The following is a 27632-nucleotide window of genomic DNA, read 5'->3' as shown; positions in this document are numbered from 1 at the left end:
GGCTTCTCCAGCATCACCGCCTGCCGAAGTGCCCGGGGGATGCCGGGGGGTCCGGGAGGTGACGGTGACGGTGGCCGAGCCCCCCCCACCCCCGACCCCCCCGCCCCATGTCCCCCCTCCGGGGGTGCGGCGGTGGCTCCGGCTGGCTCGGCCTGGCACAGCCGCGGTCAGGGCGGCGATGGGACAAAAGGGACCGTAACCGAAGCCGCCGTGTGACGCACCGGGGGGGGGTGGTGGTTGTAGGACACCCGGCCCCCCCGGGTCCCCGCCGGCTGGGCACCCTCCGCTGCCCCGCAGCTGCGCTGCCGCCGCCCCGGTGTCACCCGGAGCCGGGACATGAGCTCAGCGGGGTGCGAGGCACCGACTGGCACCGGCGGGGGCTGCGCCGGGGGCGGGGGGGGTCGTGACTGGGGGGGATGCGGTTACACCGTTAGCACCGGGGGAACCGGGAGACCCGGGGTTCTGGGGGGGGCAGCCCCATGGATGGTGTGGGTCCCCAGGGACGGCGGGAGGCCCCGGGGATGGCGGGAGCCGCCGGGGTGCGGGCGGTTCCGAGCCCGCCCCGCATCGCCCCCCCCGGGGAGGGGCGGCGGCCGCTTTAAAAATGCAAATCACCCCCCCCCTCCCCGCGCGCGGCGCGGCGGCGGTTCAGCCAATGAGAAGCGGCGGCCGCTGGCTGCGGTAACCGCTGCCGGGAGCCTTAACCAATCGCGAAGCGTCTGGGCGGGAGGGGGCGTGGCCTCGGCCGTGTCCCCGCCCCGCGCGGTCCCGGCGCGGAGCAGCGCGGAGCGGAGCAGGGCGGGGGCGGCCCCGCAGGTGAGTGCGGCCCCGCCCGGGAAGGGGGGCGACCCCCGCCCCCCCCAGCCCCCGCCGCTCCCGAGCGCTGCGTGGGTGCAGCCCCCCCCTCCCTACCCCCTCCCCCCCGCAGCAGCCCCTTCCCCAGGGCGGGAGGGGCAGCTCCGTGCCCCCCATCCCCGGCCAGACCCCCCCCCCTGCAGCGCATCTCGCCCCCTCCTTCATAAAAACCCTTCTCTGCTGCACCGCTGCAGCCCGGCCCCCTCCCCAAAATGCTGCTCCCGGTGCTGCGGGCAGGTCCTTCCCCCCCCCCCCGCGACGCCCCCTCCTCCACCCCCCTTCCCAGCCGCAGGTGCAGCGCTCGGTGTTTTCCCTCCCCCTTTTTTTTTTTGCGGGGGGGTTGGGGGGCGGGGAGCATCTGCCCCCCCCCCCCCCGCGGTGCATCTCTCTGCAACCCGCTGCCCGGGTGGGTGCTGGGGGGCACGGACAACCCCCCCCAACGCGCCTCCCACCCTCACTGAGCAGCCCTGGGCAGATGCAGCCGGGCGGGGCCCGCCCCCCTCTCCCGGAGCCCCCCGCACCCCTTGGGGCACCACCCGCGTCCCCCCGCACCCTGCGCTGGTGAAGGTCACGGCTGCGGGGGGCCGGGGGTCCCCGCCGCAGCCCGGGGGGGTGCTGAGTCGTCCCGTTCCCCCTCCCTCCCCAGTGCCCCCCCATCCCGCTTGGGGACCCAGTGGCCGCTTCCCCCCCCCGCCTTGGGGACTTTGTCCGGTTGCGGGTTCACGGCCTCTGCGGCCGCTCGTGACCGGCGGCGGGTCGGGGTCCGGCGAGCCCGGCCTCCCCCTCCCGGACACCCCTGCACCCCCAAAGCCCCATCCCGGCTGGGGAGGCCGCGCTGAGCCCGCCCCGCTCGTGACACAGGTGGCTGAGCGGCTGCGGAGGGACGGCCGGACCCGGGGGGGCCGGCAGCCGTTTCTGGGGGCTGCCGCCTGCCCTCACCCCCACCCCCCGTCTCTCTCCCCAGACTCCCGGCGCGCCGAGGATGATCGGGGGGGGCCCTGCGAGCCCCCCAGCAGCCCAGGGTGAGTGTGTCAACCCCCCCCCCGCCATTTCAATCTTCCCCCCCCCGACTTTTTTGTTTCCTGTTTTTCTTCAGCGCGTGATGGGGACCCGGGGAAGAGAGGGGGGGGGCACAACCCGAAGGGAGGGGACACAGCCTGGGGGTCGCCCCCCGCACCCAGTGCTGGGGGGCCGCTCCGGTGGGTGACCCCCGGTACAGCTGGGGTTTGGGGAGGGGGGCGGCGGGCGCCTGGGCCCTCGTTTTGGGGGGGTGGGGAAGGGGCTCCCTCGGCCTCGCAGGTGAGCGGAGTGGGGGGGGGCTGTTCGTGGGGGTGGTTTGGGGGGGGCTGGGGCCACCGGGTGCCGGAGCAGCCGCCGCGCAGCAGCCGCTCATTTATTATTTAGCTGCGTATCTGGTGTCGGGTCCCAGCGCCGCCTCCGTGACCCCCCCGACACCCCATAGCCCCCCTCCCCCCCCCGGGGGGCCGCGCGCTGTGGGGAGGGGCCGCGGGGGTGGGCGCGGGGGGAGCCTGCGGGTTTCATGTCCACGGGGCTGCGCTTTCCCGGCAAAACCGAAAAATACCCGCGTGGTGCGTGTGGGGGGGTCCCTGCCAATCCCCCCCCTCCCGGTAAGATGTGTCCCCCCAGGGCGCCGGGAGCTGAGCTGCGGGACCCCCCGCCGCCGTCCCCCCCTCCCCAAGATGTCCTACTTCACCGAGCACTTCTGGGTAAGCCTTGGACCCCTCCCCATCCATAGGTGCCCCCCCCCTTCTCCAGGCCTCACTGCCGGGGGGGTTCCCAGCCCCTTGGGGGGTGGGTTTATTGCCACGGGTACTTTTTTGAGGCCCGTTAACAGCCCGGGGGGGGGGGGATGATGGGTGCGGGTGCCTGTGAGTCCCCGCGGGAATCCCCTCCTGGAGGCGGGGGAAGTTGGCAGCACCGGGGGGGGGGGGATGAAGCGCGACCGGTGCTTCTTCCTGGTTCGTCTCCGCCGGGGTCCGGCAGCTGCGGCACCTTCCCCTGCCTCAGTTTCCCCAGGCGGCGCCGGCGCAGATGGTGCTTCCTCCCGCGGTGGTTGGTGCTCCCTGGGGGGAGGCTGGACGGGGAGGGGCCCTCTGCAGGGTGCTGGGTGGGTTTCTGGGGGGCTGAGGGTGGGGTGTTGGGTGGGTTTTGGGAGCTGAGGGTGGGTCCCCTGCCAGGGCGAGAAGAACCACGGCTTTGATGTCCTCTACCACAACATGAAGCACGGGCAGATCTCCACCAAGGAGCTGGCTGACTTTGTCCGTGAGAGGTACTGGGGTGGGGAGGTGACAGCTTGGGGGGGGGGTCCCGGGCATCACCAGGCTCTGTCCCCACCACCACCACCCCCCCCCCCCCCCCAACCTTGTCCCCAGGGCTGCCATTGAGGAGAACTATGCCAAGGCGATGGTGAAGCTGTCTAAGATGGCCACCAATGGGACCCAGCTGGGGTAAGTGGGGGCCCGGGGGGTTCAGAGTGCCCCAAAGTGGAGGGAGACCCTGCTCATCCCTGCCCACGTCCCCCTCTCCAGGACGTTTGCGCCGCTCTGGGAGGTTTTCCGCATCTCCTCGGACAAGCTGGCCCTCTGCCACCTGGAGCTGATGAAGAAGCTGCACGACCTCATCAAGGAGATCTCACGCTACGGCGAGGAGCAAGGCCGGGTCCACAAGAAGGTACCTTCTCCCACCCTGTCCTCCCCCACCACATCCCAAAACCCCCCTCCTCACCCTCTCTGTGCCCCCAAACCCCACCCCCAGTCCAAGGAGGAGGTGTCGGGGACGCTGGAGGCCGTCCAGCTGCTCCATGGGGTGGCCCAGCTGCTCCCCAAGTCCAAGGAGAGCTACCACAGCAAGTGCCAGGAGTACGAGAGGCTGCGCAAGGAGGGCACCAGCCAGAAGGAGATTGACAAGGTGAGACCCAGACCTGTGTTGCCCCCCCACCCGGGTGGTCCCTGTCACCTCCAGGATGATCCCTGTCCCTCCCTGTGAGGGTCCTTGTCTACTCCCCAATGGTCTGTTTCCCCCAGTGGTCCTTGTCCTTCTGTGATGGTCCTTGCCCCTCCAGGATGGTCCCTGTTCCTCACGGCGATGGTTCCTGCCCCGTGGGTGGTCCCTGCCCCCCCCTCAATGGTCCCCATCTCTCCAGGATAGTCCCTGCTTCTCCTCTATGGTTCCTGCACCTCCATGATGGTCCCTGTCCCCTGGGTGGTCCCTGTTTCACCCATCTTCCTCCCCCATGGTCCCAGACCCTGTCCCTTGTGATGGTCACTGTCTGCCATGATGGTCCCTGTCCCCTGGGAGGTCCCTGCCCCCCCAGTTCCCCCCCTTGGTCCCACAGGCAGAGCTCAAGTCCAAGAAGGCAGGCGAGGCGCTGCGGCGGGCGGTGGAGAAATACAACAGGGCCCGGGCTGACTTTGAGCAGAGGATGCTGGACTCGGCCATGGTGGGTAGAGGGGGGGGTATCAGGAGCAGGGGGTGGCAGGGTGGGCAGTGGTGGGGGGGGGGGATGGCAGGAGGGACAGGAGCTGGGGGCTCACACGGGCACAGATCCTTGGGGACATGCCACTCTGCCTAGCCACCCCTCCCTGGAGATACTGCCCCTCGGAGTCATGCCATCCTGGCTGAGCCCTTCTCCTTGGAGATGCCAACCCCTGGGGATGTGCCACCCTGGCTGAGCCCTTGCCCTTGGGATTGCCCACCCCTGGGGACATGCCACCCTTCCTGAACCTCCCCTTTCCCCCCTTTCCCAGCGCTTCCAAGAGGTGGAAGAAGCCCACCTACGCCACATGAAAGGTCTCATCGGCTCCTACTCACACTCTGTGGAGGACACCCACGTCCAGATCGGGCAGGCAAGTCCCTAGGGGAGAGGTGACAGATTGGGGACAACCCTGAGCTGTCCCCCTGTGGGGTTTTTTTTTAATATATTTTTGTCCAGGTGCATGAGGAATTCAAGCAAAATGTGGAGAACATCGGCACCGAGATGTTGCTAAGGAGATTTGCTGAGAGCAAGGGCACGGGGCGAGAGCGACCAGGTGAGACTGGGGGGACAGCACCCACATTTGCACGAGGGCCTTGTGTGGCCCTTGTGCGAGGATGGAGTCACTTTTCTGGGCTTGATCCCACTCTCCATGGCAGGAGCCCTGGATTTCGATGAGTACCGGTTGGCCCCAGCGCAGGAAGGCAAGTACGTCTGCATCCAGCAGCCCCCCTGCCCCCCAGGGGGATTTTGGGGTCTAGGGGGGGATTTTGGGCTGTGGAGGGGGCTGCTCACTGCTTTGTGCCCCCCATGCCTGCTCCCAGGACCCAAGAGGAGCCGCAGTAAAGCTTTCCGGATCCCTGGGTTGAGCCGGAAGGAGAGGGATCGCGATGCTGGGTGAGATCCTGCTCTGCCCCCATCCCTGGATCTCCATGTCCCACATCCCAGTGTCCCTGGATCTCCATGTTCCCCATCCCCACGTCCTCCTGTCCCACATCCCACATCCCTTCCCCATTTCAGGGTCTAACGCTGCCCCTGTCATTCCCAGGGAATCCCCGGATGCCGAGGTGGTGAGTATCCCAGTGCCAGCCCTGGGGGTTGGTTTCTTTTCCATACTGGGAGGACTGGGGAGCGAGTCCCTCTCTGAGCATCTCCCTGCAGGGCTGCCCGGAGGTGGATGAGGACGGGTTCACCGTGCGCCCTGATGCTGCCCGCAGTATCCTTGTGCTGGGGGTGTGTGTGTGATTTTTGGGGGTGTCCCAGCCGGGGGGGTGTCAGAGCAGGGGGTGTTGTTGCCTTGACGGGGGCCCAGCTGAGGCAGAGCCCCCCGGCTGCTCCTCCAGCGACTCCGACTACGACGAGGACGAGCCCCGCAAGTTTTACGTCCACATCAAACCGGTGCAGCCCCGGGAAGCAGGGGGCAGCACCGAGGCCACCGTGGAGCAGCTCAAGGCCACCGTGGGAAACCTCATCCTGCCCCCCAGTATCGGGGTGAGCCTCGGGGGGGGGGAAAAGGGGTGTCGCTGTGGGGTCCCCGGGGACCCTACCATGGCCAACTGACCCCCTGTCCCCAATCTCTTGCAGGGCACGGTCAAGAGACACTCGTCCCGTAAGTGCCACCCTGGGGGGCTTGGTGCAGCTCAGGGGTCCCTCAGCCTTATGTCCCCCTAACGCTGCCTGTCCCCACCCCTCTGCAGGGCATGTGACATCTGTGCCCCCTGCCCCAAGTGACACAGACCCCGAGGGGACGCTGGCAACAGGTGAGGCCATGCTGGGGGGGTCCCAGGGATGTGAAGGACAGTGGCTCTGTCCCCTCCCACCCAGCATGTCCCCTCTCTCCCCGCAGGTGACGGTGCAGGGAGGGGGTGTCTGGCAGCCCAGGTGAACAGGTAAGGGGCAGGGAGGGAGCGGGGTGCCGTGGGGTGATGCACCCCAAACTGCCACCCCGGGGGGGAGTGTCCCGGGTGGGCACAGAGCTCTGTTCCCTCTGTCCCTGGTGCAGTGATCCCGGAAAAGCCCCCCCCAGACCCGCTGCCCCCCGCCGCGCTCTTCGGGCCGCCGCTGGAGTCGGCTTTCGAAGCGGAGGATTTCCCGGGTGAGGGTTCGGGGAGGAAGGAGCAGGATGGGGGGGACCCCGGCGTCCGGGGTGCTGCGTGCCCCCCCACCCCGCAGCACCCTGACACGGGGGTCTCCCCGCAGCCCCCCGCTCCTACGTCCTCACCTCCTCCTCCTCCCCCTTCTCCTCCTCCTCCCCGGAGAACGTGGAGGACTCGGGTTTGGACTCACCCTCGCACCCCGCGCCCGGACCCTCCCCGGACTCCAGACCTTGGACCCCGCAGCCGGGGACGCCGCAGAGCCCCCTCCTGAAGCGGGGAGGCCCCCCAGACCCACCTCCGCCGCCACCCCCACCCACCAGCCGAGACCCTGGGGCTTGGGTGCCGCGGCCCCGCAGCCCCCGCCTGCCCGAGCCTCCGGGCTTCGCCGTCTTCAGCGGCCCCGGGGCCGACGGGCTGTGGGGGGACGGGGGGTCGGTGCCCCGCGGACGCAGCCGCTGCCCCAGCGGTCCGGCCCCCCGTGAAGCCCCCTCTCCTGACCCTTTTGGGGAGCCCCCGCCGTGGGTCCGACCCCGCAGCCCCGGTGGGGACCAGCCCGCTCCGCCTTGTCTTTCCTCAAACTCGACCTCCTCCTCTTCCTCCTCCCCGGCTCCGCCCAGCGGGGGGGGAGTCCTCCAGCCCCTCTCCGTGGACCTGCCAAGGGTCTGGGATGAGGCTGACAGAGGGTGACACGCCAGCGGCTCCCCCGCCTGAGCCGGGTGAGTGGCCGGGGTGCAGGACCCCCCCCCTATTACCCTTTTACCTATTCTACCTAATATTACCTATTACCCGCATCTCATTCGGCGTGGCTGAGAGCTGCCAAGCTTGTGGCACTGACGAGACCCTGCTGGAGCCCCTGTGGAGGGGTGGGGCACGCCGCGGGGTACCTCTGTCCTCACCCCCTATTTGCGCTCTCTCCCCCCCTCAGATGCTCCCCCAGCCCGGCCCAGCGCAGCCCCCCCGGGAGGTCCCACTGGTCGCTCCCCCTCGCAGCTCCCGCACGAAGAGGCCGGCGGCCGGTCCGGCTGCGGGCAGCAACAGCGACCTGGTGCGTGGCGGGGGTGGGGGGGGCAGCAGGGACCCCCACAGTGGGGGCCAGACCTGGACATCACCACCCCCTCCCCCCCCCCCCCCACCTCCAACACCCCCTTGCCTTGCAGTCGCGCTCGCTGAGCCCCTCACCCTCCTGGAGCTGCGGCCCCTCGCACTCGGCCCCCGCCAGCCTGGGCGAGCGGGGCTTCTTCGCCGTCTCCCAGCCGGCTCTCGGTGGGTGCTGGGGGGCTGCGGAGGGGTATGGGGGGGGTGTGTGTCGCGGGGTGGGGGGGTCCCATCCGGGCTCTCCACCCTGTCTTTGTCCCCAGGGCTGTCGCGGGGTCCCAGCCCCGTGGTGCTGGGCTCGCAGGACGCGCTCCCCGTGGCCACCGCCTTCACCGAGTACGTCCACGCTTACTTCAAGGGACACGACGCCGACAGGTACGGGGGTCCGGGGGGCGGGGGGGTGGGTCAGGACACCCTTTTCCCTCCCCCTAAGCCATCACCTGGGGCATCCACTGACCCCCGGGCTGTCCCCGGCAGCTGCCTGGTGAAGGTGACAGGGGAACTCACCATGTCCTTTCCCGCCGGCATCGTCCGTGTCTTCAGTGCGAGCGCGGCCCCCCCCGTGCTCAGCTTCCGTCTGCTCAACGCCGGCGCCATCGAGCAGTTCCTGCCCAACGCCGAACTGCTCTACAGGTGTGGGGACACGGTGACACCACCTGGGCAGGCTGGCAGCTGGGGGATGTGATGGTGGGGAACTGGTATCGGGGATACAAGGGGCACGGAGGGGATGGGGGGTTGTATATTGAGATGCATGCGGGGGGGGGGCGGCACACACATCCTGGGAGGGGTGGTGGATGAGGTGATGTGGAGGTAGTGTTGGGGTACAGGGGTTGCCTGGAGGGGTTGTGGTCATGGGGAGCTGTATGTCAGCGTACAGGGGGGCACAGGCACCCTGGGACCTGATGGATGCAGTGATGGGGAGCTGTATATCGGGGTACAGGGTGTACTCAGTTTCCTGGGGCCGTCTGGGCATCCTGGGAGCTGGTAGATGCAGACATGGGGAGCTGGGTGTGGGGGTTCCCAGGGGGCTTCAGCATCCTCAGGAGCTTGTGGGTGCGGTGTTGGGGAGCTGGTTATTTGGGTTGCCGGGGATCCTGAGCATCCTGGGGAGAACCAGTGGGTGCAGTGACAGGGAGATGGGTGCCAGCTTTCCTGGGGTGCCCTGTCCCCACTCTGACCCCGTCCCCACTCTGACCCCATCCCCACAGCGACCCATCCCAGAGTGACCCCAGCACCAGGGACTTCTGGCTGAACATGGCAGCGCTGACCGGGCACCTGCAGAAACAGGCGGAGCAGAGTCCAGCCGCCTCCTACTACAACGTGGCTCTGCTCAAGTACCAAGTGAGAACCACAATTCCCCTCCTGGAGGAGTCGGGGGGGTTGGGAGGGTCTCAGTGCCCCCCCCCCCCGAGCCCTCCCTGACCCCCAGTCCCTCCCCCCAGTTCTCACGGCTGGGCCCTGGTGCGGCGCCGCTGCGGCTCAGCGCGCGCTGGGACTGCTCGCCCGGCGCCACGCGGGTCAGTGTCCAGTACGGGTACAACGCGGGTGCCCTGGCCCTGCCCGTGCCCCTCGCCAATGTCCACGTCCTCCTGCCCATGGACGAGCCCGTCACCAACCTGCGGCTCCAGCCCACAGCCAGCTGGTAAGGGTAGGGGGGACAAACACACAAGACCCACCCCTCCCAAGCCCTCCCAGAGTGGGAGAAGGGGACCTGGAGCTGGGAAAAAGAGGTCACGGAATCATAGAATTGTTCTGGTTGGGAAAGACCTTGAAGATCTTACAGATGTGGTGCTGAGGGACATGGTTTGGGCATTGGACTTGGTAGGGTTGTGTTATGGTTGGACTCAATCTTAAAGGTCTTTTTCCCAACCAGAATGGTTCTGTGATTCTATGATCTCCAAGTCCAACTGTGAGGTTGGGAAGGCAGGGAGAGTGGAGCAGGGGGATTTTAGGGGTCTGAGGGCTTGGGGTCATGCTTGTGTCCTGGCAGGAACCTGGAGGAGAAGAGGCTGCTCTGGAAGCTGCTGGATGTCCCCGGTGCCCCAGGGCAGGGAGGTGAGGCTGCACCCCCTCGGAGGGCAGGGGAGCAGGGTCTCCACAGACCCCCCACCCTCTCTGCTGTCCTCTCCCAGGCTGTGGCCAGCTCTCGGCCAGCTGGGAGCCCCTCTGTGGGCCCAGCAAGCCCAGCCCAGTGGCAGCCCAGTTCAGCAGTGAGGGCAGCACGCTGTCGGGTGTGGAGGTGGAGCTGGCGAGCGCCGGGTACCGCATGTCGCTGGTCAAGAAGAGGTTTGCTACAGGTAGGGCTGGGGGCGTGGGGGTCCTCTCCCCATCCCCTGTGGCTCTGGAGTTCATGGGGTCCCTTCCCTGGGGTGCACAGGGGACCCTTTCCTGCTCTCCAGGGTGTCTGGGGTCCCTTCCCTGGGGTGCTTGAGGTCTCTTTACTAAGGTGGACGTGGTCTCTTTGCTCCCTGGGGTGTTCGGGGTCCTCCCCCTGCTCCTTGTGGCCATGGGGTGCTCGAGGGTCTCTTCTTTGGGGTGCTGGGGATCCCTTCCCTGCTCCCCATGGCTTTGGGGTGCCCAGGGGTTCCCCCCCAAGGCAATGCCCAGCCCAGGCGAGGTGTGGGTAGCCCAATCTGGGGCTGGCACCCAGCCCTGGCCCTTCAGCAATGGCCATCCTTGCAGCAGGCAGGTGCCCCCTACCCTGGCAGCTCGTCCTCATCCTCACAGCCCCTCCTCACTGCTTTTCCTCTGCAGGCATCTACCTGGCAGGGTCCTGACCTGCCTCCCACCAGACCCTCTGAGCCCCCCCCGGGCTTCCCCCTCGGTTGTGTGAACTTGAAACACTGGATGGAGGCTGGCTGGGGAGGGGGTGCTGCCAGCTGGGAGCCCCCCAGCCCCTTCCCCTCCAGCCCCCCCCTCTGTGGCTGTCACCGTGTTGTCTCCTGCTGCCTGGCGGTCGGTCCCCCCGCCCCCCCAAGCTGTGAAGGGAGCAGGAGCTGCTCTTTTATTAAACACACTCATTTTCTAATAACCTCCCTCCTACTTCTCCTGCCTGTCTCCTGCTGCGACACCCATGCCCGGGGCCTCTGGACTTTGACTCCCATCCCTGGGACCTTTGGGCTTCTTGAAGGAAACAGGGCTTGGTCGATGCTTGCCAGCAGCCCTGGCACTGGGAGGCTGGGGGAAACTGAGGCAGGGAGCAGGGAACTCTGCCCGGCCCTTTCCTTGTGGCTGCGGGTGCTGGTGACCCAGGGCTGGCAGGGGAATGGACAGAGGGGTGGATGGACAGACAGACAAGGGGAGGATCCCCCAGGAGATACCTCTGCTGCAGTGCTCCTGGAGGCTGGCTCTGTGACAAGGTACCAGGGGAGTCCTGGGGGGCTCTTTGCAGCACAGTGGGGCCTGAGCCTGGCACTCCTGGGCACTGGGATGGGTCCACTACCTTGGGCAAGGGCTGGCCAGGTCCCTCCCCTTGTGGTGCTGGTGGGCAAGTGGTGGCTGGGGTCTTGCTGGGGTCCCTGAGTGCTGTCTGGAGGACCCTGTCCTGGTGCTTCTTCTCTGGGTGGGGGCTGCTCGTGGCAAATTCAGGTGGGCTCCTTGCACCCGGGACCACCTTGCAATGCCTCAAGCTGGTGGTAACTCCAGCCCCAAACTGGGGGTCCCGGGGGGCTGTGGACCCTTGCTGACCATCTCTGGGTTTGGGGGCTGCTCCATGTTTGTTCCCCCAGAGGAGCTGGGCCCCATCCCAGGGGTTTGGGATGGGAGGGAAGTGTTTCTGCTGCACATCTCCTTGGCAGCGCCAGACCCTGCCCTGGGCTCGGGTGTGCTCAGCGTGGCACCAGTTTGTGGTGACACGTGGCACAATGTGACCATCCAGCATGGGGACATCTCCCCACTCCCCTCCCAGTGCCTGGAGCTGATGTTGTGCCCCATCTCGGGCAGCTCTCCAGGGGAGGATGCTCAGGGGATCACGAGGATGCTCGGTGCCCAATCCCACTCCCTGTCTCTTGCAGAGCACGTCCCTGCGGTGCTACCGGCTGGAGCTGTGGGCTCTGGTGGCCGTGGGGCTCCTGGGGCTCTGCTACCTGCTCTACCATGGTGACCGTCTTTGACCCAGCATGGCCCCCCAGACTCCCCTCGGCTCAGCCCTCTGCCCACCCCAGCCCCGTGTGTGGCCAACACCTCAGTCCACACCATCTCTGGCTTTGCCGATCTGCCCGGCCACCTGCAGGACTTCCTGCGGTACCGGCACTGCCGCTCCTTCCCGCAGCTGCTCGGTGTCCCTGGCAAGTGCGGGGGGCCTGAGGGGTCCCCCAACATCTTCCTTCTCTTGGCCATCAAGTCATCGCCGGTGAAGTACGTGCGGTGGGAGGTGATCTGCAAGACCTGGGGGCAGGAGAGGACCTTTGGGGAGCCTCCATCCGCAGGGTCTTCCTTGTGGGGGTGGCCCCCGGGATGCCAAGGAGCTCAACCAGCTGCTGCAGCTGGAGCAAGGGGAACACGGGGACGTGCTGCGGTGGGACTTCAGGGACACTTTCTTCAACCTGACCCTGTTGGGGTCCTGTTCCACGCCCGGCTGGAGCAGCACTGCCCCGGCGTCCGCTTCGTCTTCAACGGGGACGACGATGTTTTCGTCACCACGGACAACGTGATCCTCTTCGCCACGGGCACCCAGGGCCAGCACCTCATGGTGGGAAACCTCGTGGTCAACAACGGCCCCATCCGGCTCCGGCGCAGCAAATACTTCGTGCCCAGGCAGCTCCTGGTCTCTGAGAGGTACCCGCCCTACTGCTGCGGCGGCGGGACGCTCGTGTCCCGCTTCACCGCCCGCGCCATCTCCCGGGAATCGCGGGATATCCAGCTCTTCCCCATCGACGACGTTTACCTGGGGATGTGCTTGGAGAAGGCAGGGCTGCTGCCCGCTTCCCACGCGGGTGTCCGGGCGCTGGGCGCGGGGGTGCCGCCCAACGCCGACCCCTTCGGTCCCTGCTGCTACCGGGAGCTGCTGCTGGTGCACGGCTCCGCGCCCCGCGAGCCGGCGCTGATGTGGTGGGCGCTGCACCAGCCGGGGCTGCGCTGCGGCAGGACCCTGAGTGTCTTCTGGGGTGGCTGAGGAGCACCCAGAGCCGGGGCCACACGTGGGTGCCACCGGTTGTGACTCTTCCCCCCATCCCTGGTAGCTGCTGCTTGGTGCCTCCATGCTTCGAGGGATGGTCTCTCCAGGGATCAGAGAGTTGAAACCCCCTCCCCTCTCCTTCTCCAGCAGGAAAGAAGACCTGGTGGGTGAAGTGTCTCCCCCCACCCCTCCTGCCTCTGGCCCATTTCTGCCTGGTTTTAATCCAAATCTGCCCTCCTGTGGCCAGAGGAGCCCCAGAGGGAGAAAAAATGAACCCATGTTGTTAATGAGGATGTGGGCTCAGGAGCCTTCCTGGGGTCCGGGGGTGCAGGGAGGGATGGGGCTGGTTCGAGGGGAGCACAGGGCACCCGTGACCCCCCCTGGGGTGCAGTGCTGGGTGCTGGCAGCCATCGCAGCCTCCCCCTCCAGGTAAAGCCTGCAGTGAGTGCTGAGCACAGGACCCTTGTGCTGGGATGGCCTGTGGGCACCCCCACCTCCCCCCCCCGTGTCCCTTTTCTCCCCCCATGTCCTCTCTCCCCCCCCCCCCCCCCATGTCCCCTCTCTCCCACCGTGTCCCCTCTCACCTCACCCCAGCTGGTAAATTTACCAAACTTTACTAGAAAGCAGCTGAATCCCAGCCCGGTGGGGCAGAGGGGCAGGTAAGTAGAAGGGGGAAAAGACAAGCTGGGGAGGGGGGTGTGTGTCTTCAGGGGGGGATGCGGTGGTCGGGGCCAGTGGGGTGACATTGCATGGTGGGGGGCAAGGGGAGCCGTGTCCTTCCACGCTGCCTGCCCCCCCCAGCTGTTAAAGCCCATTGAAGCGTTGCTGTGTGTCCATTTGGCAGTGGCTGGGGGGCTTGGGGTCCCAGCCTTGGGGGGGGGGGGCAGAGGGGCTACCCACAGGCTTTGCCCCGGCCGTCCCGCAGTGCCTCGATCTTGGGGACCAGCTCCCCAAAGGTGGGTCTGGTGCTGGGGGTGAAGGCCCAGCAGCTCAGCATCAGCTTGTAGACCTGGGGACAAGGGACGGGGACATCAGGGGAGTGTTGTGGCCCCTAGGACCGCCCCCCCCCAGCACCCTGCCAGTCCCGGACAGGGGTCTCACCTCCCCGGAGCAGGCGGCGGGTGCCGGGAGCCGCCGATTGTCCTTCAGGAGCTCCAGCAGGTGGCAGATGATCTGCGCCGTCTGCCCCGTGCCCATCATGCGCAGGAACTCCTGCGGGCACGGGGACACCCGTGAGCACGGGGGGCGGGGGGAACCCCAGAGGTAACGGGTCTGGGAGGTGCAGTGGGACCCCAGCCCTGGCTGGGTCGTGGGGGGGGTTCTCACCTCCGAGGGGCTCCTGCTCTTGCTGCCGTAGGTGAAGAGCTCGTAGAGGAGGACCCCGAAACTCCAGATGTCAGATGCCCGGGAGAAGACATTGTCTGCCAGGGACTCGGGTGCGTACCTGCCAGTGGGAGGGCACTGAGCACCGTGTCCCCCCCTCCCCGTGTCCCCGCAGCCCCGGTGCTACCCTCACCAGAAGATGGGGCTCTGGCCGGGTTCTCGCACCACGTAATAGTCCTTGTCCTGCGGCAGCAGCTTGGCCAGTCCAAAATCCCCGATCTTCACGTGGGTCTCACTCTCCACCAGGATGTTCCTGCTGGCCAGGTCCCGGTGCACGCAGCGCTGGGCCCCCAGGTACTCCATGCCCTGGGAGGGGTGGAGCGGGGATCCAACACCATCCCCAAGAGGGGGGCGGGGGGTCACCCCAGCCCTGGGCGAGCCATGGACATTGCTCCTCATTGCTCCTGCCCTATCCCAGGAGAGCAGGACCCCCCCTTTGGCCCCTTCCCCTTGGTCCCACCTTGCAGATCTGCCAGGCATAGAGGAGCAGGGTCCTGTGGTCCAAGCGGGGCTGGTTCTTCTGCAGGTAGTCCCGCAGGCAGCCGTTGGGCAAGTACTCCATCACCAGCCGTAGCCCACGCCGCCCTGCGGGCACATCCAGCCGTCACGGGATGCCTGAGCCCCGCTCCCCGCCCGCTCCCCGCCCCTCCCTGGGCTCACCCCGGCTGTAGCAGACACCCCGGTACTGGACGATGAAGTCGTGCCGCAGCGAGTGCAGGATCTGGGTTTCCCTCTCGAAATCCCGCAGCTCCTTGGCCGAATCCTGCTGCAGCCTCTTCACTGCCACCAGCTCCCCGGTGCTGTCGCCCAGCGGGTCGTAGCGACACAGCTCCACGCTGCCAAAGTTGCCCTGGCCAGGGAGAGCCAGCATGGTGGGGTGTCTCGGGGTGGGGTGTCTCAGAGACCCCCATCACCTTGTCCTCCCCACCAGATCCCGTAGGCAAAGTGTTTCTCAGCTTTGGAGAGCAAAGTAGCCTCCTGAGAGCCAGGGACGGTTCAAATGCAGGTAAAAGAGGGGTGTGTGTGTGTGTGTAAGAAACTCGTGGCTGAGTCTTGGGGGATGGGACCCCCCACTTCCCTCACCTTGCCCAGGAGCGAGATGTACTTGAGGTGCCGCTCCTCAAAGTGCTCGGGGTCCTGGCACGTGGCGAGGGACTCGTACCCCCAGAAGCTGTCCCGGAGCGTCACGTCGGTGGGTGACAGGTCAGAGAGCAGCTCATAATCTGGGGGAGGTGGGTGGTGAGGGCACCGAGGGGGGTGGGTCTGCAGCACATCCTCCCCCCCCCCAGTCCCAGGGCTGACCGGAGGTGATGAGGCTGTTGAGGTCACGGATGAGGGCGCGGAAGCAGGGCCGGTGGCCGGGCTGATAGTCCATGCACTGGGCAATGAGCGTGGCCAGCTCCGTCCACCTGGGTGCAGGGAGCTGGAGGTGGCTCTGGTAGAATTCCAGCTTCTGGGGATGGGGATAAAAGAGGGCTGGGGCTGGCTGGGGGTGCCTGGTCCTGTGACCCCCCCCCTCAGCAGCCTCTGGCCCGCAGAGAAATCCCACCAGGATCCACGGTGGGATGGGCAGCACGTGGCTTCTCCCAGCAGTGGGTGAGTGAGGGGAACCCAGGGCAGTGGGATGGGGCAGGATCGGGATGCAGTAGGATGGGGCAGGATCAGGATGCAGTGGGATGGGGCAGGATCGGGATGCAGTAGGATGGGGCAGGATCAGGATGCAGTGGGATGGGGCAGGATCGGGATGCAGTGGGATGGGGCAGGATCGGGATGCAGTGGGATCACCTTCTGGGGCTCCAGCTGGCTCAAGGGCATGTTGCCACCACTGAAGATCTCCCAGAGGGTGGCCCCGAAGCTCCACTTGTCGGCTGGCAGCGCCAGGCTCGCGGGGTCGCTCAGGCACTCAGGGGCCACCCAGGGGATGCGTTCCACCAGCACTGGGGGGGGGGGAACACCTCGCTCAGCACCTGCTGGGGGGGCTCTGCCACCACCCCCCCTGGCACCCTGGGTCAGCCCTGACACTTACTGTCCTTGGCCAGAATGGTGACACTGACTCCAGGGTCGTTGAGCTTGATGAAGGGGGGGCTGCCACTGGCCACATCGCCCTCCCTGGTCAGCAGCACCTTCTTAGCTGAGACGTTGCCGTGGGTGATCTTCTTGTCCTCCTGGGGAGCAGAGAGGGACCAGGACCCTCAGCACACCCCCAGGGACAGGGATGAGCTGCAGTGAGCCCCAGTGGATGTGTAGGAGCTACCGGGAAGTGGATGCACTGGGACTGTGTGACAGGGATGTGTGGGAATAAGAGGATATGGATGTGTGGGAGCAATGGGACAGGGATGGACAGAAGCTGAAGGATGCAGAGGAACAGGAGCTGCAGGGCATGGACACACTGGAAGGGATGGTGGAATCAAGAGATGGGGACATGGGGGAGTGGTGGGATGAAGACACACAGGAGCTGACTGTGGCTCACCAGGTAGTTGAGGGCATAGGCCAACTGCTTGGCCACCTGCAGCTTCCAGCTGGTGTTCACCTTGCCCTCGCCTTGGTTCTTCTTCAGGTAGAGGTCCAGGGGCCCATACCTGACATACTCCTGCACCATGATACCTGCAGGGGGCACAGGGTGGCAGGTTTGGCACAGGCCCCCCTGGCCATAGCAGTGCCCAGGGTGGGGACAGTCACTCACAGTCCTTCCCAAGGCTGACGCCGTGCAGCAGGACCAGGTGCTTGTGGGAGAGCTGGCTCATGATGCTGGCAGCCTCCAGGAAGGACTGGGAGTGGGAGAGGTGGGCTTAGGCAGGGCTGTGAGGACCCCCTCGGAGGTCCCACCCCTAGGGGCTGGGGGCTGCTCCAGCCTCACCTCGGTGCAGTTTTGGTGGGTGCTGTCCATGACCTTGAGCACCACTGGGGTCTCGTGGGGCTCATCCTGCTCCTCATCCCTCCTGATACCCTTGTAGATGCGGGTGAAGGAGCCCTGGCCCAGGCTCTCACCCTGCAGCAAGAAGAGGGACGCTGGGGGGGGTTCCTGCCAACCACTCCCACCCCCCCAAGCAGTGCCCCGTCCCCCTTGTACCCTTGTGAGGCTCTGGGGGTCAATCTTGTGGAACATCATCTGGGTGAGGCTGCGGCAGGGGGCGGTGGGCGAGGGGGGGGGGGCGGGGGCAGCCGCTGCGCACGATCAGCAGGTTGGACTTCTCTGGTGGGGGAAGGTGTGTGAGGGGGGGGCTGTGACCTCAGAGAGCTCCGTGAGGTCACAGCCTGCCCTGTGATGTCACACAGCTGGCTCGGTGACACCACACGCCGTTGTATGAAGTTACAGCCGGTTCTGTGATGTCATCCAGCCAGTTTGTGACGTCACACATCCTTGCCCGTGACGTCACACTGCTGTGGTTGTGCAACCCTGTGTCTCCTGCCCTGGCATGGGGGGTCTCACCTCTGGACCGGGGAGGGCAGCAGGTCACCAGACGCAGGTGGGTCCCCTCTGCCTGCAGCCCCCGGTACCTGTAGGTGTCCAGCAGCTCCCGCAGGCTGCAGAACCCCCGGGACACTCCGGACAGCCAGAACCTCCCGTCCTCATCCCGGTGGATCCGGCAGCGCTTGTAGTCGGGGCCAGAATGGGTCTGTTGGTGAGAGCTGGGTCAGCGGAGCGGGGTCCCCTGGGACCCTCCCTCCAGCCCTGGGACTCTGCCTGTCTCCAGCATGGGTGGCACTGTCCTGGTGAGCAGCAGGTCTCAGCCTCCTCCCAGTGACACCTGCAGAGCCCAGCACGGTGCTGGTGCTGGTGGCAGGGGAGGTGGCTGTGGGGGTCTCACCTGGGCGCAGATGGTCAGCAGGTAGCTGTCAAAGTCCTGGGGGCTGCGGCGCAGCAGGTAGAGGCCCGGCTGGCTCCCTGCTGCCCTCAGCTTCTTCACTGCAAACTCGGCACTGCCAAGAGCAGAACTGCTGTCATGGTCACCTCAGGGACACCACGGGGACCCCCATGGCTCGGCTGCTGTCCCCCCAAACCCAGCAGGCACCAGGGTGGCCCAAGCAGGTAAGACAGGGATCAGTCCCAACCACGCTGGTGGCTCCAAGTGGTTTTTCCCCCCATCACCCACAGGTTGGGGTTGGTGATGGGGGGAGGGAGGATCCCAACCCCCACCTGATGGGCCCGTGACACTGGTTCTCCAGGTCCTCCAGCAGCCGGGGGGGGGCCACCTCCTTGCAGAAGTAGTGCTGGGGATCTGCTGTCAGCCGGTAGTAACCGTCCAGGAGAGCCACCAAGGAGCAGGCGTCCTGCAGCGTGGGGAACTCCACCTCCTGTGGCAGGGTGGGGGGTCAGGCCCACACTGACCCAGCCCCCCCCCGTGTCCTGCCACCCCCCCTGGCTCACCAGCACCCTGTTGTCTGTCCTGGTGAGGGTGACCAGGCGGGTCTCCTCCGGGCTGCCCTCCCTGCTCGCCTGCTTGATGCTGATGTCGGCGATGTCAGGGAAGTCACAGAAGTGCTGGTGGCTCTGGGGGACATACACACATGACCCGGGGTCGTCTCTATGTCATAGAACCATGAAGGCTGGAAAAGACCTCTAGGATCAGCAAGTCCAACCCTCGACCCAACCCCACTGTGTTCCCAGGTGCCACCTCTACCTGCTTCTTGAACCCTTCCAGCGACGGAGGCTCCACCACTGCCCTGGGCTTGGCCACTTTTTCAGTGAGGCAGTTGTTCCTGATATCCAACCTAAATGTCCCACCACCCATCCCTCCACAGGACCCCCCCCACACACCTCGGACCCGCTGCAGCTCCAGGAGACACCGTTTTCTCCAGCCACATGGATGGTGATGCCGGCGCCGGAGCCGGGCGAGCGCCCGTGGAAACTCTCCTGTGCCCAGCGCCGCGGGAGCCGCTCCAGGTCCAGCAGGTACTTGAGCTTCAGCGCCCGCCCGTCCGCCTGGCAGCCCCCCAGCCGCCGCAGCGACGCCCCCAGCCGGCGCCGGATCCGTTTGCGGGTGAGGAAATTGTGCTGCTGGATCCAGCACCGCAGCGGCTCCGGGATGCAGGACTTGTAGCTGCCGGGGATGGGGAGGTGAGGAAGCTGTGGGGGCTGTCCCCAGGGACACCGGGGCTGTCCTCACGGGTGCCAGGCTCTCCCCGTGGATGCTGGGATGTCCCCATGGGTGCTGGGATGTCCTCGTGGGTGCTGGGGCTGTCCCCAGGGACACGGGGCTGTTCGCACGGGTGCCAGGCTTTCCCCGGGGTTGCTGGGTTGTCCCCACGGGTGTCAGGCTGTCCCCAGGGACACAGGGCACTCCCCGGGGACACCAGGTTGTCCCCACGGCTGCTGGGCTGTTCCCAGGGACTCTGGGCTGTCCCAAGGGGTGCCGGTCTGTCCCTCCCCCAGCCCACCCCATCTCACCTGACGTGGCTGAAGACCTCCTGGGGGCTGCAGCGCTGCTCCCTGGCCAGGCGCAGCATGTCCAGCAGGGCCAGGCTCAGACACTGCTCCTGCGTGGGCAGGCTCAGCGCCACCCCCACGCGGCCCCCGACGAAATCGCTGCGGGACTGGGGAAGGCAGAGGGCTGGATAGGGGTTCCTTGTGCCACCCCCCGCGATGGGGGCATCCCCTGCCTGGGGATGCTGTGGCCAGGAGACCCGATGCACCCCAAGACCCCCTGGCCTGTGCAGGATGCCAGGGCAGGGATTGTGTCCAACCCCCTCCCCAGCTTCCAGGATGGTCCCAACTGACTGGTGGGTGCTGTGGGAGGAGGGGGAGGTGGCAGAGCCCGGGGGGTGAAGGGTATCGTTGTGCTGAGGTTAAGTGAAGCCAAGAAGCCACATGGGACCTCAGTGGCGGCCCCAGGTGTTGGGGACAGGGACGCCAACCTGGCAGGGCTCACCTGGGCAAAAAGGTAATCGATGACAGCGTAGTCCAGGATGGGGCTGGCTCGGTCATTCAGCAGCTGGAAGCGGTGAGACTGGCCCAGTCCACACCAGTTGGGGAAGAAGAACCTGATGGGGATTGCAGAGAGGGCTGAATGTCCTGCACAGGCCCTATCCGCCATCAGAGGCTCTCCAGAGAGCCGGGCTGGGACAGTGACATCCCCCAGGCTGTACCTGACCCTGTACACCACGACCTGGCTGCGGGAGTCCTCGACAGTGAAGAGGTGGTTCGGGGGGAACCAGCAGCTGAGATCCTCGGTGGCCAGAGCGAAGAGTGAGTGGCAGACGGGCAGCACCCCTGGGGACAGAGCTGTCACCTGGCCTGGGACAGGCACAGCCACTGCCCCAAGCCCGTGGCCGGTATCCAGAGTCCATGGCCAGTACCCTGAAGCCCCGGCCGGTCCCCCGAGCCCCCCGGTGCTGGGGCCGGTGCTCACCGCAGGCTTTGGCAGCGTGGACACACAGCTCCTCGGCCGTGTACTCGCCGAAAGTGAAGGTGAGGAGGGCGGGGCTGGCGGGGGGCTGGCGGGGGGCGGGGGCCCCTTGGTACAGGTACACCTGGAGGGTGCCGGTCTCGGCCGAGGACAGGCTGCAGGAGCGCTCCCCGATCAGCGGCGTCTCCTCGCCCAGGGGGGGCATGGTGGGGGCTGCGAGGATGGGGGATTGGGAGGGCTCAGCACCGGGGGCTGGGAGCACCGTGTGCCCCCCCAGTGTGACCCCCGTGCGGGGCAGAGCCTTTCCCAGCACTCATTCCTCTCAGCACCCTCCCCCCCTCCCCAGTGCCAGGGCTGGGGTCAGCCCGTCCTGGAAAGGATGAAGGGGAAATTGAGGCAAGCAGCCGTTTCTCCAGACAGATGGATCAATCCATCCACCCCCCAGGCGCTGTGCTCCCGTGCCCTCCATCACCCCCAGCTCTGGGTAGGGGGGACTGGGCTCTATTACCCACTTGGTACCTGCCGAGGTGCTGGTGGCTTCCGTGTCCCCTGGGGAGCAGGACCCCGGCAGGGCCGTGCTGCCAGATCAGGGCTTCTGGGCTGCGTAGGAGGCTTCGAGCAAAGGAGATAGTTAAAAAAGAAAAAAACAACACAGCACAACAGAAAAAACCCTGGGTGATTTCCTTCCTGCCTCAGTGGCTCAGTGGCTTCCTGGCAAGGGAGGGGGTAGAGGGTGGGGGCCGAAAGGAGCACCCCCCAGGGTGCAGGGAGAAGCTGAGGGGTAAAGGTGCAGGAAGCCCCAGCACCCCACTTGCTGCTGGGCACCCCATGGGCACTCCAAGGCACCTGGTGGTCTTGCTGCTCCTGGTGCAGTGAGTAGGGCAGGGGAGGGAGATGATCTGCCAGGACATTCCGGCCTCGTCATGTCCCACCCCCCTGTGTGGGGTGAGGGGCTGGGGGCTCCCTGCACCCCTCTGACGGGTCTCACAGCCTCGCTGAGCTCAGACCCTTCACCCCAGTCCCGCCCCGACCAGCCCAGGCCCCCGGTGCTGTCAGTGCCACCGGTGCTGCCGTGGGACTCGCTGTGTGCCGGTCCCCACTGCCACAGGGTGTCACACACACCCACTGGCGGATGTGGCAGGGCCCAGCAGCCACCACCCGCTGCTTTTCCCTATTTCTGCTGCTCTCAGCAGCTCGGTGATGAGATGAAGGCAGGGCCCAGGCAGCAAGGGGGGTCCTGACCACCCTGTCCCCAGAGAGAGGCACTGGGGACAAGGCCACCAAGGCTGGAGCCAGAGCCAGGAAGCCAGACACCCTTCTTTGCCCCTGGTGCTGGCCGGGAGGGGACAGTGCCCCTGCGGTGGCTCTCTCCCCACCTCGGGGCTGGTCCCCAGGTTTATCCCCGAGGTGTAGGGCAGGATAAGGAAATCCCCGTGGGGACAAACCTGTCCGGGGGCTGGGCAAGACAAAGCAGTGTTTGCAGCCAGGAATGAGGAAGCCAAGACCAGCCCCGCGCCCGCTGCCACGTATCGCCACGGCCGGAGCCATCCCACCGGCCCCGAGGGCAGCAACCGGCTCCGGCGCTCCGTGCTCCCCCCCCGGGACACCGGGGGGCTCTGGGAGGTATCCCGGGATTAGCCGGCACTGAGGTGTGCAGGAGGGAAGGGGTCATGGAAGCAGCCCCCGACGGCTCCGTCGCCCGCCCCGAGGGTCCCTCCTCGACGCCCTGAGCCCACCCGGAGGGGCTGGAGGCACGGCCGACGCCTCTCCACGGCCCCGCTCGCCCCCTCAACGCCTGCTGAGGACTTCACCGCAGCCACCGAGGACCCTCCGGGCTCCCTGCATCCCCAGGGACCCCCTGACAGCCCCCCGGCCCCTGCCCCGCTCTCCTCCCCGCCTCGGCTCCGCACCCCTGACATGCTGCAGGCAGCTGCCTGGGAGAGAGCTGCTTTTTCTGGGTAATGGTTTGCCTTGAGTTTGTTTTGTCCCCCCTCGGCCGGAGATAACTTTGGCTCTGGAGGCGGCTCTGCCCCTCCCTATTTGCACTGCCTGGGCGGTATCGCTGCCTCCGCTTCCCAGGAATCACGGAGCGGTTCCCGGAGTGCTCTGGAGCAGCTGGACCAGGCGCTGCCGCTCTCCGCTCCCTGCCTGCTCCGAACTGGGAGGTACTGGGGGCTGTTTCCTTGCTGTCCCTCTCCCAGCTTGGGCTTTATCCCTTTGCAGCCGAGGACCTTCCTTCCCGGGGATGAGAATGGGACGGGATGGGATGGGGAGGGATGGGATGGGGAGGCAGCACCTCTGCTCCGTGCTGGCTCCTTTCTGCTACGCGTCACCTGTTGGTTGGTAAGTGCACCGAATTTTCTCCCCTTCCAGTTCCTCCGCCTTTGGACACAGCGGTGCCACCGGGTCCTGGCCCAGCCCTGCGTGCCGTGTCCCTGTGTCACATCCCTGTGCTGTCTCCTTCTGCTGTGTCCCTGTGCTGTGCCCTCTTGCCAATTCCCTGACCTGTGTCCCTGAGCCACGTTCCTGCGCTGTGTCTCTGTGCTGCACCCCTGATCTGTGTCCCCGTGTCCCCGCAGGTGCCTGGCCAGGGTGTCCCCCCCCCCGCAGCCGCCGCGCTGGCCTCGGCGGGGAGCCCGGCAGGGGAGGTGCCGGTTCGTCTCACATTCAGCTTCTGGGACTACGGCGTCTTCGGGCTGATGCTGCTCATCTCCACCGGCATCGGGCTCTTCCACGGCCTGGCCAAGGGCGGCCAGAAAACCTCGGATGATTTCTTCACGGGGGGGAGGCAGATGTCGGCGCTGCCCGTGGGGCTCTCGCTCTCCGCCAGCTTCATGTCGGCCATCCAGGTGCTGGGGGTGCCGGCCGAGGCGTACCGGTACGGAGCCAAGTTCCTCTGGATGTGCCTGGGTCAGATCCTCAACACCCTCCTCACCGCCTACCTCTTCCTCCCCGTCTTCTACCGCCTGGGGCTCACCAGCACCTACGAGGTGGGTATGGGGCTGGGGGACAGGATGGGGACATGTCCTGCCCCGGAGCAGCCCCCCGGGTGCCCTGATGCCGGGATGTCCCCAATGTCCCCAGTATCTGGAGCGGAGGTTCAGCAGGAGCGTCCGGCTGTGCGGGACCCTGCAGTACGTGGTGGCCACGGTGCGTGTCTGTGAGGGGGGGGGGAACGGGAGAAACGCGGCACGGGGCGGGGGGGCTTGGATCCAGCACTGTCCCGAGCCCCCGGGAAGCCTCCTCGTTCCCGTGCTCGTGTTTTCCAAGGCTCAAAGCAAACAGCTCACGGCGGGAGCCGTTTCATTCCGTGTTTGGAATGAAAACTCCAGTGTTTTCTCAGCGCCCAGATCTGATGGCAGCGTCGTGATTTGTCCCCGTCCCCCCCCCACCGGTGTCGGTGGGTCAGGGTCTGACCCCCCTCCCCTCTTCCCAACAGATGCTGTACACTGGGATCGTCATCTACGCCCCCGCCCTCATCCTCAACCAAGGTGCGGTGGGGAGGTGGGGGCTGGTTGTGTCCCCATCCTTGCCCTTGGGACATCTCAGCTCTGTGCCCACCCCTGTGCCTTTGCTCAGCACCTTCTTGTCTCCTTCAGTGACTGGGCTGGACATCTGGGCGTCCCTGCTCTCCACTGGAGTCATCTGCACCTTCTACACCACCATAGTGGGTGTGGGATCTGGGGGGGGGGGGGGGAGTGAGGGGTTGCCCAGGGGTCCCTGACCCCAGTGCTCACCCAGGGCTCTGTCTGGGCAGGGTGGGATGAAGGCTGTCATCTGGACAGACGTCTTCCAGGTCATGGTCATGCTCTCGGGTTTCATCGCTGTGGTCATCCGGGGGGTGCTGTTGGTGGGGGGTCCCGCCAGGGTGCTGGACATTGCCAACAACGGCTCCAGGGTCAACTTCCTTGAGTGAGTCCCCCCACCCTGCTGTGCCCTGACCCCCTTCCCCTGCCCTGGGGTGCCAGGGTGATTGGTACCAGCTCTGTCTCACCCCCCCCACACACACCCCTTGGCCCCCCAAGCTTCAACCCGGACCCGCGGAGCCGATACACGGTGTGGACCTTCCTGCTGGGTGGGACACTGGTCTGGCTCTCCATGTACGGTGTCAACCAGGCCCAGGTCCAGCGCTACGTGGCCTGCAGGACCGAGAGGGAGGCCAGGATGTGAGTCCCTGGGGATTGGTTGGACCCCGCTCCATGTGTGTGTGTGTGGGGGGGAGGATGGCTGTGGGACAACCTGTCCCCCCGGGGAGCCCAGGGCCTGCAGCCCTCTGTGGACCCTGCACCCCTGCACTGATCCTGCAGCCCTGTGTGAACCCTGCACCCCTGCATGGACCCTGCATCCCTATACCCCTGTGTGAACCCTGGACCCCTGTGTGGACCCTGGACCCCTGCACTGCCCTTGGACCCCTGCATGGACCCTGCACCCCTCTACCCCTGTGTGGCCCCTGCAACCCTGCATGGACTCTGCACCCCTGTGCGGACCCTGCACCCCTACACAGACCCTTGGTACCCTCCCGTGTCCCCCTGGCTCAGCTGGGTGCCCCTGCCCCGTGCCCACAGGGCGCTGCTGGTGAACCAAGTGGGGCTGTTGTGCATCGTCAGCAGCGCGGTGGCCTGTGGCCTCGTCATGTTTGCGCTGTACCGGGACTGTGACCCCCTCCTCGCCGGCCACATCTCGGCTCCAGACCAGGTACCAGTTCTGCCCTCTTGAGCACCAAATGGAGGGCAGTGAGGTTGGGGGAGGGGCTGGTGAAGGGGGGTGAGGGGCCGGGGTCACCCCCCTGAGGTCCTGCCTCCCCATGTTCCCCCTCACCCCCCCCCCAGTACATGCCTTACCTGGTCCTCGACATCTTCAAGACCACCCCAGGGGTACCAGGGCTGTTCCTGGCCTGTGCCTACAGCGGGACCCTCAGGTGAGGACCCCCCAAGGGGACCCCAAACCTCCTTGTAGGAGGCCACCGCCCTCCCCCTCCCCCCCCCCCGCAGGCTGCCAGCGTGGGGCTGAGCTCTGCTGCCTGCCTGTGCCCAGCACTGCCTCCACCAGCATCAACGCCATGGCGGCCGTCACCCTCGAGGACCTCGTCAGGCCCCGGCTGCCTGCGCTGTCACCACGGAGGCTGACCCACATCTCCAAGGGGCTCTGTGAGTGGGGACTGCAGCTGGCCTGGGCCTGGGCCTGGCTATGCATCCTGTGCCATCCTGTGCCATCCCCGTGCCATGCTATGCTGTGCTACACCATCCCACCCCAACCCCATCCCATCCCATGGTGCCCGTGCCACCCTGTGCCATGTCATGGTGCACAGTGCCATCCCGTGCCATTCCGTGCCATCCCATGCCACATCACGCCATCCTGTGCCATCCCATGCCATCCCGTGCCATCCCATGCCATCCCGTGCCATCCCGTGCCACATCATGCCACGCTACCCCACCCTGTGCTGCTCGGCCCTGCTGTGTGCCACGCCGCGGTGTCATGCTGTGCCACACAGCCCTGTCCCGTGCCGTGCTGAGCCGCGCCGTGCTGAGCCGTGCCGTGCTGAGCCGTGCCGTGCTGAGCCGCGCCGCTCGGTGCCACACGGTGTCCCGCCGCACCGCTCAGCCTCTCCCGTTTCCCCGCAGCGCTCATCTACGGCACCTCCTGCATCACGGTGGCAGCCCTGGCCTCGCTGCTGGGCGGTGGGGTGCTGCAGGTGAGCCCCGCCACCCAGGGACCCACCCGGCGGGGGGGCCCAGCGCCCCCTCCGCCCCCTCCCCCGCCCGCTCTGCCCGGCCGAGCGGGACCCGCCACGCACCGGCGGCTGCCGAGAGCCCTTGAGCCGGCGGGGGCAGAGCCAAGCACCCCCCTCCTCCTCCTGCCGCCCTGAGCCCCTTGAACCCCAAGTCCCTTGTGCCCCCCGAGCCCCCCGCACCCCCATGTCTGGCCGCGGGGCAGAGCTCTCGCTCCTCCCAGGGCTCCTTCACGGTGATGGGGGTGATCAGCGGCCCCTTGCTGGGGGCGTTCGTCCTGGGCATGTTCCTGCCGCGCTGCAGCACGGCCGTGAGTGCGGAGGGGCTGGGGGGGCTCGGGGGGCCTGGCAGTCTGGGGAGGACAAGGGGGGCTCCGGGGATCCTGTGAGTCTGGCTGGGGTGGCTTGGGGGGGGGGCTCTGGGGATCCCGTATGAGGGCAGGGGGATCGGGGTGAGGCTCAGGGGTCCTGTGGGTCCAGGGGGGGTTCTGGGCATCTCGTGGGTGCAGGAGGTTGTGTGTGTGGGGGGGGGTGGTCCTGGGGGTCCCTGCACAGTCGTTCCTGGGCTGTGCGGACCCCCTCCTCCTGTGCTGCAGGGCGTGCTGGGGGGCCTGGCCACCGGCTTTGCCCTCTCCTTCTGGGTGGCAGTGGGGGGCACGATGCACCCCCCCAGCGCTGCCACCATGGGGGTGCTGCCCTCCTCTGTCACCCTCTGCCCACCGCTCAACGGCACCAACGGCACCGGCCCGGGACTCCAGGAGCCCCCTGAGCCCACACAGTGAGGATGGGGGGCACCCAAGGGGGGCTGGGGGGGGAGTCCCGGGGTGGGTGCTGTGACGTCACACCACTGCCCGCATTCCTTGTGACGTCAAAGCGCTCCCTCACTCCTTGTGACATCATCACACCACTGCCCTCGTTCCCTGTGACGTCACACCGCTGTCCCCGTGACGTCACACGGCAGTCCCTGCTGGTCTCTGACACCGCCCCCCACCCCAGACCAGGCATCCTGGGTGACTTCTACGCCATCTCCTACCTGTACTACGGGGCGCTGGGGACCCTCAGCACGGTGGTGGCCGGGGTCCTGCTCAGCTGCCTGCCAGGTGAGGCTGGGGACAGGTGGGGACAGGACCCAGCGCTGGGGTCCCCCACCTTGTGACCCTTCCCCATGCCCCCCCCCCCGCCCCGCAGGGCTGACCAGGCGGACGCGGCAGCCCCCGGCCGTGCTGTGGTGGGACATCGTGAGGCAGCCGAGCTCGGTGTCCCCCGTGGGCACCAAGACCCCTGGGGACGAGCCCCTGGGCAAAGGTGAAGCCCCCCAGGCGCTGGTGGCCAGGGAGGACACCTCCTCCTGGCACCTCCCCGAGCCCGGCACCCCCACCGACCTGCTGCTGCGGGAGACCCACGTGTAGGGTGGGGGACACATGGGTGGGGGGACACTCTGGGTGGGGGGTGTCCCTGTCCTGGGGTTCCCAATAAAGGAGGAGCTGTGCCGAGGGGGAGCCTGTCCTTGGGGGTCTGG

General features: G+C 67.0%; 4 protein-coding genes across 4 annotated transcripts; 3 read left to right on the top strand and 1 right to left on the bottom strand.

Annotated features, from left to right (window-relative positions):
- Positions 1 to 781: 781 nt before the first annotated feature.
- FCHO1 (FCH and mu domain containing endocytic adaptor 1) lies at positions 782 to 10548 on the top strand. The gene is given in 30 exon segments (XM_051639987.1): positions 782 to 816; positions 1820 to 1877; positions 2503 to 2582; positions 3054 to 3145; positions 3249 to 3323; positions 3405 to 3546; positions 3631 to 3783; positions 4211 to 4315; positions 4623 to 4721; positions 4808 to 4904; positions 5008 to 5052; positions 5173 to 5245; positions 5397 to 5418; positions 5510 to 5564; positions 5661 to 5839; positions 5933 to 5957; positions 6046 to 6108; positions 6195 to 6229; positions 6323 to 6443; positions 6548 to 7062; positions 7064 to 7160; positions 7392 to 7489; positions 7602 to 7707; positions 7803 to 7914; positions 8017 to 8172; positions 8748 to 8880; positions 8982 to 9181; positions 9530 to 9594; positions 9672 to 9836; positions 10294 to 10548. Coding segments are annotated over 29 exon segments (3171 nt in total). The 5' UTR covers positions 782 to 816; positions 1820 to 1837; the 3' UTR covers positions 10317 to 10548.
- Positions 10549 to 11495: 947 nt separating this feature from the next.
- B3GNT3 (UDP-GlcNAc:betaGal beta-1,3-N-acetylglucosaminyltransferase 3) lies at positions 11496 to 12652 on the top strand. The gene is given in 5 exon segments (XM_051639986.1): positions 11496 to 11637; positions 11670 to 11948; positions 11951 to 11986; positions 11989 to 12090; positions 12093 to 12652. Coding segments are annotated over 5 exon segments (1119 nt in total).
- An 818-nt stretch (positions 12653 to 13470) lies between these two features.
- On the bottom strand, positions 13471 to 20590 carry JAK3 (Janus kinase 3). Its single transcript, XM_051639410.1, is given in 24 exon segments — positions 13471 to 13664; positions 13757 to 13867; positions 13982 to 14099; positions 14172 to 14344; positions 14499 to 14623; positions 14699 to 14888; positions 15122 to 15261; positions 15341 to 15491; positions 15824 to 15975; positions 16065 to 16203; positions 16509 to 16642; positions 16722 to 16806; positions 16896 to 17027; positions 17109 to 17157; positions 17159 to 17231; positions 17469 to 17655; positions 17848 to 17959; positions 18177 to 18334; positions 18408 to 18528; positions 18796 to 19080; positions 19428 to 19573; positions 19909 to 20020; positions 20126 to 20249; positions 20389 to 20590. Coding segments are annotated over 24 exon segments (3336 nt in total). The 3' UTR covers positions 13471 to 13547.
- A 718-nt stretch (positions 20591 to 21308) lies between these two features.
- Positions 21309 to 27522, top strand: SLC5A5 (solute carrier family 5 member 5). The gene is made up of 16 exons (XM_051639985.1): positions 21309 to 21330; positions 21851 to 22008; positions 22965 to 23375; positions 23470 to 23535; positions 23825 to 23876; positions 23985 to 24052; positions 24143 to 24297; positions 24411 to 24551; positions 24951 to 25080; positions 25215 to 25303; positions 25420 to 25532; positions 26007 to 26077; positions 26338 to 26424; positions 26710 to 26891; positions 27110 to 27213; positions 27302 to 27522. The coding sequence occupies exons 1-16, from the start codon at positions 21309 to 21311 to the stop codon at positions 27520 to 27522; spliced, it is 2070 nt and encodes a 689-aa protein (XP_051495945.1).
- Positions 27523 to 27632: the final 110 nt, after the last annotated feature.

Source organism: Apus apus, chromosome 24 (genome assembly GCF_020740795.1).
Source record: "Apus apus isolate bApuApu2 chromosome 24, bApuApu2.pri.cur, whole genome shotgun sequence".
Classification (NCBI taxonomy): Eukaryota; Metazoa; Chordata; class Aves; order Apodiformes; family Apodidae; genus Apus; species Apus apus.
The sequence above is the reverse complement of the archived record's forward strand: the minus strand, read 5'-3'. Positions and strand labels throughout refer to the sequence as shown.